Below are 13982 nucleotides of genomic sequence, written 5' to 3'. Positions count from 1 at the left end.
TCATTTGATTTGCTAGGCTTAAACTTTCATTTGTCTCCTTTAATACTAAAAAGAAACTATATCAAATATGAAAAATGTCATAGAAAATTTAAAAAGTAATAATATAAATATAGACACAATATACTGTATATTAAATGTCAGTGGCGTATCCAGGATTTTGAGAATATGGGTGCTGCTCAAGGTAAATTCAAGAGGGAGTTCAATGCATGTGCCCCATCGTTTTATGAAGAATGTTACACAATTACCTTAGAATTACTTTAGTTAACTAATCTTATCAAACTGAAGTCATATGATATATGTTATAATACAGTGGTGCCTCCTACTTTGAATTTAATTCATTCCAGGAGGCTGTTTGAATCATTTGAAGTCCAAATCAATTTTCCCCATTAGAAATAAGGGAAAGCAAATTATTCATTCCCATATCCTAAACAATACACATTTTGAAAACACTTGAACAGCAAATACATATTACAGTAAAACAATTGTTAGATTAAATCAGGCTACATTACTGTTATTATTAATAATTAAACACCACTTACTCAGTATTTAATTATTAATAGTAGTGATAATGTAGCCCAATTTAATCTGGCAATCATATGGCTTTACTATAATCATCAGGTTTTGAGATGTGTATAAACAAATGCACATATAGAAACATCCAATGATTGCCTAAATGATTGGGCTACAATTGTGCTAATTTTTAAATAATTAATACAAAGTTATTTGCTACTAGAGATAGATGTTAGTCACTATCTCCTAACTAAATCCCAATGAGTATATAGAAACATTGTGATCATTTAGGTGATCATTGCATGTTTCTATATACCCGTCAGGCTCTGAGATGTATGTTATACTTATAAATACACATAATTTAAAGTAAAAAAATAACACAATTAAATGCCCTAAATAATAAATTAAAACAATAAATAAAATATATCCCAAAGCCTGATGTATTAATACTAAACCAAACAATTGTTGTAATTAATCAAGCTGTTTTTTTGCTAATTAAAACTTAAGTAATTTGGTATTAGAGGTAGACATTAGGCACCATCTCTTATCAAAATTAATAATTATAATAATTTAATATTTATTAAATAATTTAGAACAGTCTGGAAGAAAAGAATTGGACCAGAACAAGATTTGAACCCATAACCTCCACTTACCATGCAGTGTACTGCCAGTTGTACCACCTGGACCTCCGAGTGATTCTTCACTTCAAGATATATTACCAACCATGAATGGTTACATCAAGTTTTAAATATGTCTTGAAGCAAAGAATCCCTCAGAGGTCCAGGTGGTATAACTGGCAGTGCACCGCATAGTAAGCAGAGGTTGTGGGTTCAAATCCCACTCTGGGCCGATTCTTTTCTTCCAGATAGTTCTAAATTATTATAATTATTAATTTTGATAAGAGATGGTGCCTAATGTCTACCTCTAATACCAAATTACTTAATTTCTAATTATTAATATCATCAAAAAATAGCCTGATTAATTATGGCAATTATTTGGTTTAGTAATAAATAAAACATGTAAATACTGTATAATAAAATGAATATTGAATTTACCAGTCACACACTGTCGATTTTGGCATCTTAAACATGACCATCAGATTTGCCATACATGTACTGCTTTCATGCTTCGTGATAAATTTCTTTTTCATCTCAATCGTCCATATTACAACCTTCCTCTTAGGCTTTGTTGCTTCCACACACTTCTCCCATGCCCTTGTTAATAAGTAAAGGTTATATTGGGTTGAACAGAAAGTTTTTGCTTATTTTTAACAGCTGTTGTTACTTAACACATGTGTGATTTAATTATAAACAGCTATTTATCTAAAACATTATTGCTAATGTGAGATTGTATTCTTTGTTTAGAAGCTTATTTTGAACCTTTTTACTTCATATATTGTTTGAATAAAATCAATTTGAAATGTCTTCAGATAAAAAGAATGCCAAGCTTATTATGCTCTATGAATCTTAGAAAGGATACAATGCCATAAAAACTGTAAAAAAATTTGTAATGTGTATGGGAAAGATATAGTAGCTTCTCCCATATATGGACTGATCATAGACAACCAAAAATTTTCAAAAATATTGTACACTATTCTGAATCTTACCTTTCATACTTCAGTGTGTATATTTAAATTTTTTTTTTTTTATTAAGGTTGCCTTGAAGTTTATAGAAGAGGACAATGCATCAACCATTGATGACATAATAATGACAAGACATGGGTGTGATGTAGCAGCTAATCAGTGAAATGAGAAAAACAAAACTAACTTTAACACAATACTTTCAAAACTAATTGTAATTGTCAAAAGTAAGTGTCAAAGTCAAAATAAACATTTCTTATACATACAGTAGGCATATATTTTACAGTCTTACTTAAAAATTATCACAGCCCTTTATTTGGATTTTTCAAATACAGTAGAGCATTGATTATCCGACTCCCGATTAACCGTCACATTGGTTAACTGACCGTTCTAGTCGGCAAATTTCAAATGTCCGCTAGTGATGTAGCGCTACAATATTTGGCTATGTCTTGGCTACTTTAATAATATTATTTTTGTTAAATTTTTGCATATTTTAGCTGGCATCAACAGCTCGACCATTGAAGGGAGGCCAGTATTTAAACGAGACTTAATTTTCTAATTATGAGTGGTTGTTTGTTTCGTGAGCAATAAAATAATTTAAAAATAATTTTTAATGATAGAATAGTGATGATTATTATTTTCAAAAAAAAATTTGTTAGATTAAACATCAATGAAAATTCAACACAAAGTTGGTTAATAGCGATATACTAATAAACTAATTACATGGGATATACTAATATCCTAATATACTATATAGTAATAATGTATTTTTTCCCTTCTTTTCGGTTATCCGATTTTTTCAGTTATCCGACCAACCTGAGTCCCCAATTGAGTCAGATAATCGATGCTCTACTGTATCTGGATCACTCTCACCCATATTAGTTTGGATATGGGAGAGTCTGCTATACTCATGAACTTTAAACATGTCAAATGTGGTTTAAAAAGTTCCATTCAGAAAATTTGAAACTAAATGATACAAAATGTACAGAGTAAGCAAAAGCAGTTGACAAATAGAAAAACTTCAGAAAGAAACTGTTAAAAATTGATGAATAATTCACAATATATATAACCAAACAGCCAGAAATAAAGTAAAGAAAAGCACCAAAAACACATGAGCATAATGTGAGAGTGAGAGACAACATGGGTGCACAACAAATGGCATTTATGGTTTGAGTGCATTTTTTCACTGCACATGAAGTTTGATCTTAGAAGCATTGTTTGAAAACCAGAGCAAATTTCTGTCAAATTTAGCTTTTAAACTCTGGAATGTTCAAAGTACGAGGTACCACTATGTTTATTTTTTATTTTAAAGTAACAAAACTGATTGCTTTGTTATCAAGGTAGTGTTGCAGCACCATAAGCACCCCCCTGGATATGCCTTGTTAAATTTTATGTAAAAGAAAAAATACACAAGAATTTAACTGCATTGTTTTGATTGGCTGAAGCAACACTTATTCAAAGAGCATAATCAAAACTACTCTTTTATCACATTATAAACATAGAGAAATGCATAATTTGGCTTTTCAATTAGATTTACAGTATTTCAGAGATTTTTCTGTTAGTCAGATATGCTAAGATCTATAGAACATATTTCCTTAGTTGATCCATTCATTAACCACAGGTGTCCACTGTAATTAATTAATTAATTAAAATAATACTACATAATGATGATAATTATGACAATAATAGTCATTTTAATTTCAATACTGTATTATAAACTTTTATCATAACTAATACTAGACTAATACTACATTTTAATCTGGAAAACAAAACCTGCTATTCTTAAGTTATTTTCTTATCACTTTGATTAATTTGACAGTTGGATAAAGCAAAAGTGTTTAAGATTCTTGAAGGGCTTTGACTTAAGCAGCATCCACTGTAATTATTTTAGTTACATAAATGCAATGAAACATGTTTATAGTCTATTAAGATAAAAATTATTGCATCATACATATGAACCATCAATGGTACTGACTTACTTCTCATCAAAAATGACTGAGAAAAAGTCATATTTGTTTAGACCAGGGGTCGCCAAACTTTTTTGATCATCGACTCCCTACAACTTTTTGAAACCTCACATCAACCACCATCAAAAAGTTTGTGTTACAAGCAAAAAAAAGCTCTTACTATTTTAATATATATCTTTTAATTTTACATTTTTTACATTTATTGTACATATGTTAATAATAATTTTTGTAACTGACAATCAATGAGACGGATAAGCTTGATAATCCTTAGCAAGATTAGCAATATTCAGTTCAAAATTTGTAAGTTTTAGTCTTTTCGTCGAACCCCCCAATAATGTTATAGTGACTCCTGGGGGTCGATATAGATCACTTTGGCGACCCCTGGTTTAGACAGACCGCAATATGATAAAATCAATGGTTATTTTCTAAACTGTTTTCTGAAATTTATTAATAAACCATTACATACATTAGAAGTAGATCAGTTTTAAAGTAGGAGTATCTAATAACGGATTGACACATAAAAATGAGGCATGCCTACATGTTCTTTGATGGTTTTGGGAGAAATTGCAATGTCAGAATGCAAATATGTGGTATAAAAAGAATTTTTCATATTTTCTAAATATGTTCTTGAAAAGTTTAGGGAAAAAAATGAAAAATTTTTCATTTACTGTTTTCAAAAAAAATGTTTTAGGTTTAAAAAATTTGGTATAAGCTATATCCCCTAAAATAATACAAAACATGTCTGTTGACTGTGCAACAGCTGTCATCAGGTACCTTCCTCCTGCAGACAGATTATGAAAATTATAAATAATTAAAAGAGAAATAACTCTAAAAATCAAGGATTATTATTATTAAATATTTCTAAAATGTTAAAGGTATTTTTCTTATTGTTAACAAGTAAGCTAGCAAATTAAATGGAATTTGAAATGATATTTAAAACCTATAGTTCTCATTTTGAAGATAAAAATTGAAATAACAGAAAAAAATGAACAGGAAGTTTATAATAACTTATTAAAGGAAATTAATTTGTAACGTGAGGAAAAAATACATTATAGAAGTCATTAAACAGTCTTCAGAAAAAGATTAATTTGCTAAGGTTATTTCAATGTTCAGTTAAAATTGTTGATTTATTGATCACTTTCAGGAAAATTCATTGCTATTCCTTTAATAATAATTTTATACTTGATCTATTAAAAAAAAATATAGTAAAATCCTTCATTGACATTGCATTTCCAAATAATTATAAAATTACTTTATCATTGTTATTAACATCAATATTCTATCTTTTTGTATGAATTTTCCTTAATATGATATATTCTTTTAAGCAATTATTTTTCTTAAGAAACAGACTGAACAGTCATAAAGTTAAAATTTTTTGTATTTACATTTTAAAAAAATTTTAAAAATTATATTAAAAAACTTCATAATTGACTTGATGTTTTAATTTTAAGTTATTTAAGTTATTTTCTATTTGTTTTTAAGTTTACATGTTAAAATTTACATTTACTTACAATTCTGTATTTATAAAATTGTTTCACAAATAGATTGAATTAATTAATATCTAGAAATAGTCTAACTGAATTTATTCTTTTTAAAAATCAAATTTTTTTATATATCATATTTACTCAAATATAAGAAACTGCCATCAAATCTGAGTTTTAATTTCTACCTGCTCACCAATGGAGATTTTTTTAAATACATATTTTGACTTGAGTCAAACTTATGTCAACAGAATCAACATTTATTATTGCAAAGTAAAGTTAGTTATATATTGCTGTCTTCTGTGGTATCAAAGTTAGATATTATTTCACTTTCATCTAACATGGAAATGTCAGATTCTTCTAAATCAACACTTTTTACATCTTCCACATGTAATCATCCTCAGTGCTATTTAAAGCAATGGAAATGCAATATTTCTTGAAAGAGTGCTGCATAACTTTTTCTGAGATTTTCATCTAAGTAATTATGAGATTAATGAGATTAAGACAAGTTGATCTCTTAAATATTTGGTATTACTAATATTGGTGTAATAAAACCATTAAAATGACTCAATGGTATAATTTTCTCCACTGAAAAAGAAATACTGTAAGATGCATAGAACCAGAGGTTATTACTTGTGTTGTCACTTGCCAAATCGATTAACTCCATAAAACAAAAAGTGGAGAAAAGTGACAAAGTAATATATGTTCTTTTTTAAAATTCCTTTTAAAATATAAATTCATATGAACATTGTAGAATGTATTATTGTAGATGTAGCTTTTATTTAATAACATATAAAATGTATAAGATAACAATTATAGCATATATATGGTATTATTATTATGATTTTGGTGTGATTGAAGGAGTTAATCAATTTGGCAAATGAAAAATGTAGTAACATCAAATTCAGTTTTCAGATAGTTTTTTTATTATACAGAAACTTCATTATCGTACATTTTTTATTAAAGATTTTTTGCAAAAATGAATAATAAGTGTTCTGTCACTGTTACAATGGTTAATCAAACATCTTTACTACACCCAATAAGTTTAAAGCTATACATCAACCAAAGCCAAATATTATCGGGTGAGATTTGTCTATAATACTAATAATTTAATATTAGTAATTAATAATTTAATTCTAAAATTATTAATTTATCAAGAGATGGTGCCTAATGCCTAACTCTAATTCCAAATTGTCTATTAAATTATTAGTATTATAGCCATTTCTACCTGATAATATTCGACTTTGATTAATGTATAGTTACAATGGTTGTTGTTATTATTATTTTAGCAATTGTTTTAAATGATTATTTAGCAACATAAATGATGTATTTGAAGTCCCATTGATCTGATACATTTTTAAATTTTTATAAGGATCATGTTTAATAGGAGGAATGAAAAAAAATTATTTTTAGTTTCATCCATCTTGATATAACAGCATAACTTTTTTTTTTAAACAATTGCTACCAAAATTAAAACAATCATTCAATATTGCACAAGTATACTTACTTCTGTGGCAGTTGGACTGTAACTAACTAATTTCTTTTACTTACTTTTTCTGATGAGTTAATATTAAATAATTTACCATTGATTAGTACACACTGCAATTGCAAAGCTGCAGTGTGCATTGGCAGATTTATGTTACATTATGGAGTTAATTGGATTGGCTTCTGAAATAAATAAAATTTTTTTCGATGGCCAATAAAATTTTGTCATTAAGGGGTATTAATTCTTATTATTAGGGAAACTTATTACAAATATAAAAAGTTATGAGTATATCAAGTGTTTTGACACTAAAATTTAAAAAAATTTGAAATGTGAGTAAATCGATTTGGCTTGTAAATGGCTCAATTATTATATTGAATCTAAGATACACTTTATTTTCTATTTTCAGACATATACTAACCTCTGAAAAAAGAGTGCCTATATATGAGTAAATTTGGTAAGTTATTATTTCAGAAGTTGTATAAAAATGTCTGAAAATATTTTACCAAAATATTTATTATAGCAAAAAGTTAAGTGTGATTCTTCTTCTTATAAAAGAAAGCAGGAATAAATAAAATAATATTAAAACAGCTCTACTAGGATCTAATTGTGAAAACTGTAAAAATAAAATTGGCAAATTTAAGTACAGTGGTACCTCAGGTTACGAACGCCCCAGCATACGAAATTTTCAGGATACGACATGAAATTTGAACATATTTTTGCTCCACGATACGAACAAAAACTCACCATACGACGTTACATTAGTTCGCATTTTTCATTTGTTTTTCTTACTACAGTTATTTTTTTTTAATGTATTACTTGGCTTTAATTTGAGTATGTTTTTCGCGTTGGAACAAATTATTTGGTTTTACATGTAATCGTATGGGAAAAGATGATCCACCTTACGACATTTTCATGATACGATCTCAGTTTCGGAACGGATTAATTTCGTATCCTGAGGTACCACTGTATGATATTATCTTTTGCTTCAATGAAATTTTTTGAGAGAGAAAAAATTAAAAATTTACAAAAAATTGTTAAAATCAAAAATCAATCATAAAATTTTATGGCATTATCAAATGTACACAAAACAATCTTTACATGATCTACATAATGATGATATCGAATTTAAAACAACAGGACTATATTTTCTAAAGTAATATGTTGTGTCTATAAGTATTATTACAATTTGGTATCAAAATATTAACTGAATGATATGCAATCCATGAATGACATGACATTAGATAATATAATTAAGGCTGTTATTTGCTATTATGATATCAAGAAAATATAAGATTATTTCTTTCAACTCAATAATATCAGTATCTAAATAAATATTGTTTTACATATTTTGAACATTATAACTTTATAACTGACTTTCATCCTATCACTTATCGACAAAAGGTTAAATGTTGCATATTTCTCAAAAATTCGATAAAATTGAAAATGTGGTCATATTCAAATCTAATAAGTGTAATTTCATATTGTAAGTGACAAAAGTTTTTGAGATTTATCTTTGTTATTCTAGTTTTACCATTTAAATACTTCATTGCATACTGTATATTGAACAAAATATTGCAATGGTAATATAGTTAATAACCTTGGGGTGACTGGGGAGCTAATAGTAGTGTGACTTAAACCCAATAATTTAGTTAGGTTCATTCTAGTAAATCTGTTGACTTTTGATTAAAACTCCACAGACCAAGCCAATACTTGTGTCCAGTGATAAAGTAATTCAACGTACAATAAACATTTCAATACATACTCAGATTCTTTAAATACTATGACACACACACCTTATGTCTCTGAGAATCAATATTTATTGTTTGTTTTACAGGTTGAAAACGTTTGTAAAACAATAAATATTGATTCTCAAAGAGAGACATAAGGTGTGTGTGTCACAGTCCAATAAACTTTGTAATAAACTGCTTTTGATACAGTGTCTCTAGCCTAATGGATAATGATGAGGTAAGGAATTCAATATCCCTAATTTATGGGTATAACTGTCATATTTCATTGAAAATTTTGAATGATTAAAAAATATTACTGAAAAATGTAAATTTCAAACAACTTCATTTTCTATACAACAAAAACAACTCATAAATCTGATTTGATTAATTAATACTAAATTAAAACATGGGTTAAATTGAAATTAATAGTTTTGATAACAAAAATCAGACTGAGGTTCAGTTAATGAAACTGGCAATGCATCTACATGGTAAGCAGAAGTTGCAGGTTTAAGTCCTTCTCTGGCCTGATTCTTTTCTTCCAGAATTTTTAAATTAGAAATTAATTTAATATAATTATAAAAATTAATACAAGATGGCAGCAAATCTGCCTACTTCCAATGAAATTAATTAGTAACTAATCATTAATGTAGCCCAAAAATAGTCCAATAATTCAACTGATCATTTGGCATTAACTTCATTTTCAACAGATTAACTTTAAAAAAATCTGGTGTTTTTCATAAGCTTTGGTTTTAGCTGAACCCCAGATCTGGATTACAAGTTTTCTTTCTATATTTAAAATAATGATTTATCATTTTCTAACAAATTATTATTTTAAACATGAAGAAATATTCTACTTTAAACTGCATTGTTAAAGATTCTATATTGAATGTTTGTTATGTTTTCATATAGTTTGAATATGTTTTTATAATATTTAAGTTCATAAATGCTGTAGACTTATCATTCAATAAATAAAACATAAAATAATGGAAATATGGAGATTATAAAAAAATACTGGCAACACTTGTTATTTTCAGTCTAGAAAATTCTGACTTGTGCAAGACAGTTACAGTATAATAGTTTGAAATCAAAATAAGGTTAGAATCCCTCCTAGTAACTGGAATTGAACTATTATTTTACTGTCCAATTCAAATTACTAGAATTGAATGCTCTAAAAATGTGCTTAGATATAAACTGAAGTTGCTCTTGATAAAAATGTCATGGAATGTTGGAGAAATCTCTAAAAATGTCTTGTCACACAACTATTGTAGATCTATGGCTGGCTAAATGCCTTTTTATAATAAATTAGTTAGTTTAGTAATATTTTATTAGCAAAAAATTTCAAAAATAGGAAAGACAAGAAAAAACAGGCTATTATAGATGTAGTAGTATTATTTTAATAACTATGAAAAATAAGTTTGTTTTAGAAACTCATAACAATGAAAACATTACAAAAGCAGACAATTGATTATATAATGAAACTATGTCAATACCAAATTTTCAAAAATCAAATTTTTTAAATTTATTTGTAAATTATTATTAAGTTCTCTAAAAGCAATTGTCTCCTGCTCTCAGAGGAAAGTACCTTTTTTTTTTTTTTTTTAAAAAGTCTTTCTAAAGATATTACAAGAGCTCATCTATATGAATGATTGGTTTGTAAACAAATAGAACAAGCCAATCAACTCAACAAATATGATAATGTTTACAGCTGTTAAAAAGTTCAAAAACAGAAAATCTAAATGCAATCTTTGTTGGACACATTTGTTTTACATTTTTAAACCCTTCAATCAAATTCCATTTAAATTTTTCTTTGATTAATAACTCTTCTGCATGTTAACAATCTTTTGTAAATTAAAAATTTGACTGATTAAAACCAAAAAAGACTGGTAACAACTTTGCTAATTATCATTATAATTAAATTAATAATTGAGCTGATTAAATGAATAATTCAATTAATATGTAATTGAAGCCAATATAATTATACTTTAGGTTTTAAGATTTTAGGAAAATAAATTCCTAATTTTCCAGTTGATTACAGCTATCTAGTAAATTATACTCGATGCTGTATAACAACATAGTAAGCATGACAACTGAAATTATTTCCTCACCAGGGTTGTAAATTTTACATATAAACTGAATCTTGATTTAACCTAATATGAATAATTAAATGAATTTAATAAAATTTAATAAAAGTTTGAGATCACAGAGAAAATTGCAAGTCAGATTATATTATACAGAAAGTATTGATACTTCTTTTATTAATAAATTGTTATTTTTTACAAGTGAAAAAAATAATGAATTTTAGCAGTTTACTTCAAATAACTTTTAATTAATAATTAAACTTAAGTTTTCCTCATTATTGTTTTGTATATTTTGTAAAATTAAATGAATATCCAACTAAGTTTTCATTTTAAAATAATTCTCTACATAAAGATTATATAATATATATGTATAAGTTTTATATAATATTCTTACCTTATCTGTCCTGCTAAAAGTGGATTGATGGCATATAACCATTCATGAACTTCTTTGCCTTCGAGTGATTGTAACAAAAATCCTCGATGCTTAGTTAACACAGAAAACGTGCGGGGTACCTGTGTGCCAAAACTCTGCAGTGAGAAGTTTAGAAAACTTTTCAAAAAATTAGTTCAAATTTTGATGTTTAGAGTTAAAACTATTTTATGTAAAAAATTGAAAATAAAATTACAAAAATTGGAATTTTCTACATAAGTAAAAAATTTATGTAATATCTATAAGTGTTTATGTTTCATATTTAGATTTGTAACAGACTGAACATGAAGTCTTTATCAACATATTTGTATTATGAAACTAGTGTTATTCATTACGATCAATCTTTCAGTTTAGTTTTAGTTTTATTTTTTACATTTTATAGTATNTTTATGATTTTGAATAATGGTTAAAACACCTATGTAAAATATAATTATAGTTTTTGCTCTCATATATATATATATATATGAGAGCAAAAACTATAATTATATTTTACATAGGTGTTTTAACCATTATTCAAAATCATAAATATGAATAATGATTAAAAATACAGACAATTCTTAAAACAATTTTAAAACCTTATTACTTTACAAAGGTAAATTGTAAATAAAATCTGTCAATCCTGTAGAGTACTGTCAATATACAAGTATTTATCAAGTAGAATGGTTTTACTTTAACGTATTTGGAAATATATTTTTAATAAAATACTTGTTTAAGGTTAACAAACTGAGAAATTTCTCTAGTCTCTTTCATTTCTTTTACTAATTTATTTTTATACAAAATAATCTTCCTACAAACAAATTTTTATATTTATTATTTACCTAAACAACACAGTTCTTTATAATTAATTTATCATATTATAAATTATTAGTCTTCACTGATCATATAAATGCTAAATTATGTATTGTATGCAATATTTTAATACAGTTTCTGGATAATTGAAAAGCTACATAATTTCTAAATTTATTGCAATTACTTTATTACCTAACTTTCCTATAATTTAGTTTTATGAAATTTGATTCATTAAATTTTTTTCTTAAAATTTTAATGCTCATCATGTAATCAATTTTTTATCACTTTGCAATCTATTTTTTATAAGGCTATGATTTGCATGTATATGAAATTTCTTTGTTATGTTTATCAGAAAGCTTAATTTATTTTATCTATTTCATATAAAAATTTTGGAAACAAAGTTCCATTTTCCTCACTATAATAAGAAAATCCATTAAAAACAAAAGTAAATAGAATGTAGAAAAAAAAAACACTATTTCTAACATATACTTGGTGATCGTAATTGAAGTATCTCTATTCAACACAGTCTGAAAAGGTATTTAGTTAGCTGTCAAAATGTTATCAAATCTGGTACGGTGAGATTTCAAGACATGCAGAAGACAAGAATAGAGAAGTTCATCGCTGAGTTTGTGAGGCTGACATCCCAAGAACATTACATACTGCTTTGGAATGATGTATGATGTCTCCTCTACTCTAGAGATACCACAATACTCTAGAGATACTGAAAATCCTTTCTACAGACTGAGACCTTTCTGAATATGTCCTGATAATTGGAAGAACATTTGCAACCTCCTTTTCCACACCAGGTAAGAGCAACTCATCTATCTTGATTTAACATTTTCCATTCTATCAGTTGTTCTTTTGCTGCCTTATCTTCCTCCAAAGTATATTTTTCATACTTTTACATTTTTCAGTATTAATATCTTACTTTATTCTTTATTTTTTTTCGCTCCCCACTTGTTTTGTTTATGGTGGGTTTGTTTGTTTGTTTTTATTTTTATGTTCATACACATTCAAGCGCAGTCCTCAACTACTTAGGAATCAAACAATGCTACAACTGCTGCAAATTTGGTCACATTGCTTCAAAATGTGTACCGGAACAACCTGCCTGCTCACACTGTGGAGTAGAGGGTCACAGCTATAGAACCTGTGTGGAAAAGACCAAGTCGTCTGTTATTAAGTGCATCANAGATAGACTTATAATGAAATTAGAAATCTTCATGCATGGTTTCAGGTGGCCATGTCCACTGGATAAACTTGTACAGAAGCCTCTGTTTGATACCTTTTACAGTTATATTCAAAATATATGGAAGAAAAGACTTTTCATAATTTCTAATTTCTAATATTACTTTTAGTCTTCACTAAAAGCAGAACTTTCTAATTTTATGTTTACTTTGAATCATTTATCTTGCTTTATGTATCTTAGTGTTATACTCCCATAGGAGTGGTGCACTTATCTAATAAAAAAAAAAGCGCCGCCTCTGATATAAAAGAGCATTATTCGACTTTGAAATTCATATATTGTTATTTCCATTTTATTTGATCCTGAAGAAGGTTAAATTGGATTAAACAAAAGCACTTGAGTGAAAATAAAAGTTATTTTTGTGTCATAAAAAGTATTTTAATAACACCTATTTTATCATCCTGTCTATATTAACTGTATAAGATATTTCTGTTAAAAGAATTAGTACCAAAACTCATAGCTATGGCATTTTTGGTTTCAGAAGCAGCAAACATTTTATTTGTACACAACACTCATGCTGTACAGAGACATTAGCAATGCAGAAGATATACTCTATGTAGTCCCACTAAGAAAGTGAAGTGTAAAACCTGAAGATGAACAGTGTATTCAATGGCTGACCATAAGTAATTAATTAAAATTAATTAAAGATTAGTGTGATACCGTCTTTCAGGACTGGCAAATTTGCAATATA

The 13982-nt window shown here is 27.0% G+C and overlaps 1 protein-coding gene across 1 annotated transcript in view; it reads right to left on the bottom strand.

The window, feature by feature from the left end:
* Window positions 1-1521: 1521 nt before the first annotated feature.
* The window catches only part of LOC111628794 (kinesin-like protein unc-104), a 219622-nt gene continuing 207161 nt past the window's right edge, over window positions 1522-13982 (bottom strand). The window contains exons 43-44 of the mRNA XM_023372640.1: window positions 11224-11342; window positions 1522-1724 (exon numbers count right to left, since the gene is read on the bottom strand). Of these exons, the coding sequence (XP_023228408.1) occupies window positions 1562-1724; window positions 11224-11342 (282 nt within the window). The 3' untranslated portion in view covers window positions 1522-1561. The remainder of the gene's footprint in view (window positions 1725-11223; window positions 11343-13982) is intronic.

This window comes from Centruroides sculpturatus, unplaced genomic scaffold (assembly GCF_000671375.1).
Source record: "Centruroides sculpturatus isolate CEXI.00-Female unplaced genomic scaffold, Cexi_2.0 scaffold485, whole genome shotgun sequence".
Classification (NCBI taxonomy): Eukaryota; Metazoa; Arthropoda; class Arachnida; order Scorpiones; family Buthidae; genus Centruroides; species Centruroides sculpturatus.
The sequence above is the reverse complement of the archived record's forward strand: the minus strand, read 5'-3'. Positions and strand labels throughout refer to the sequence as shown.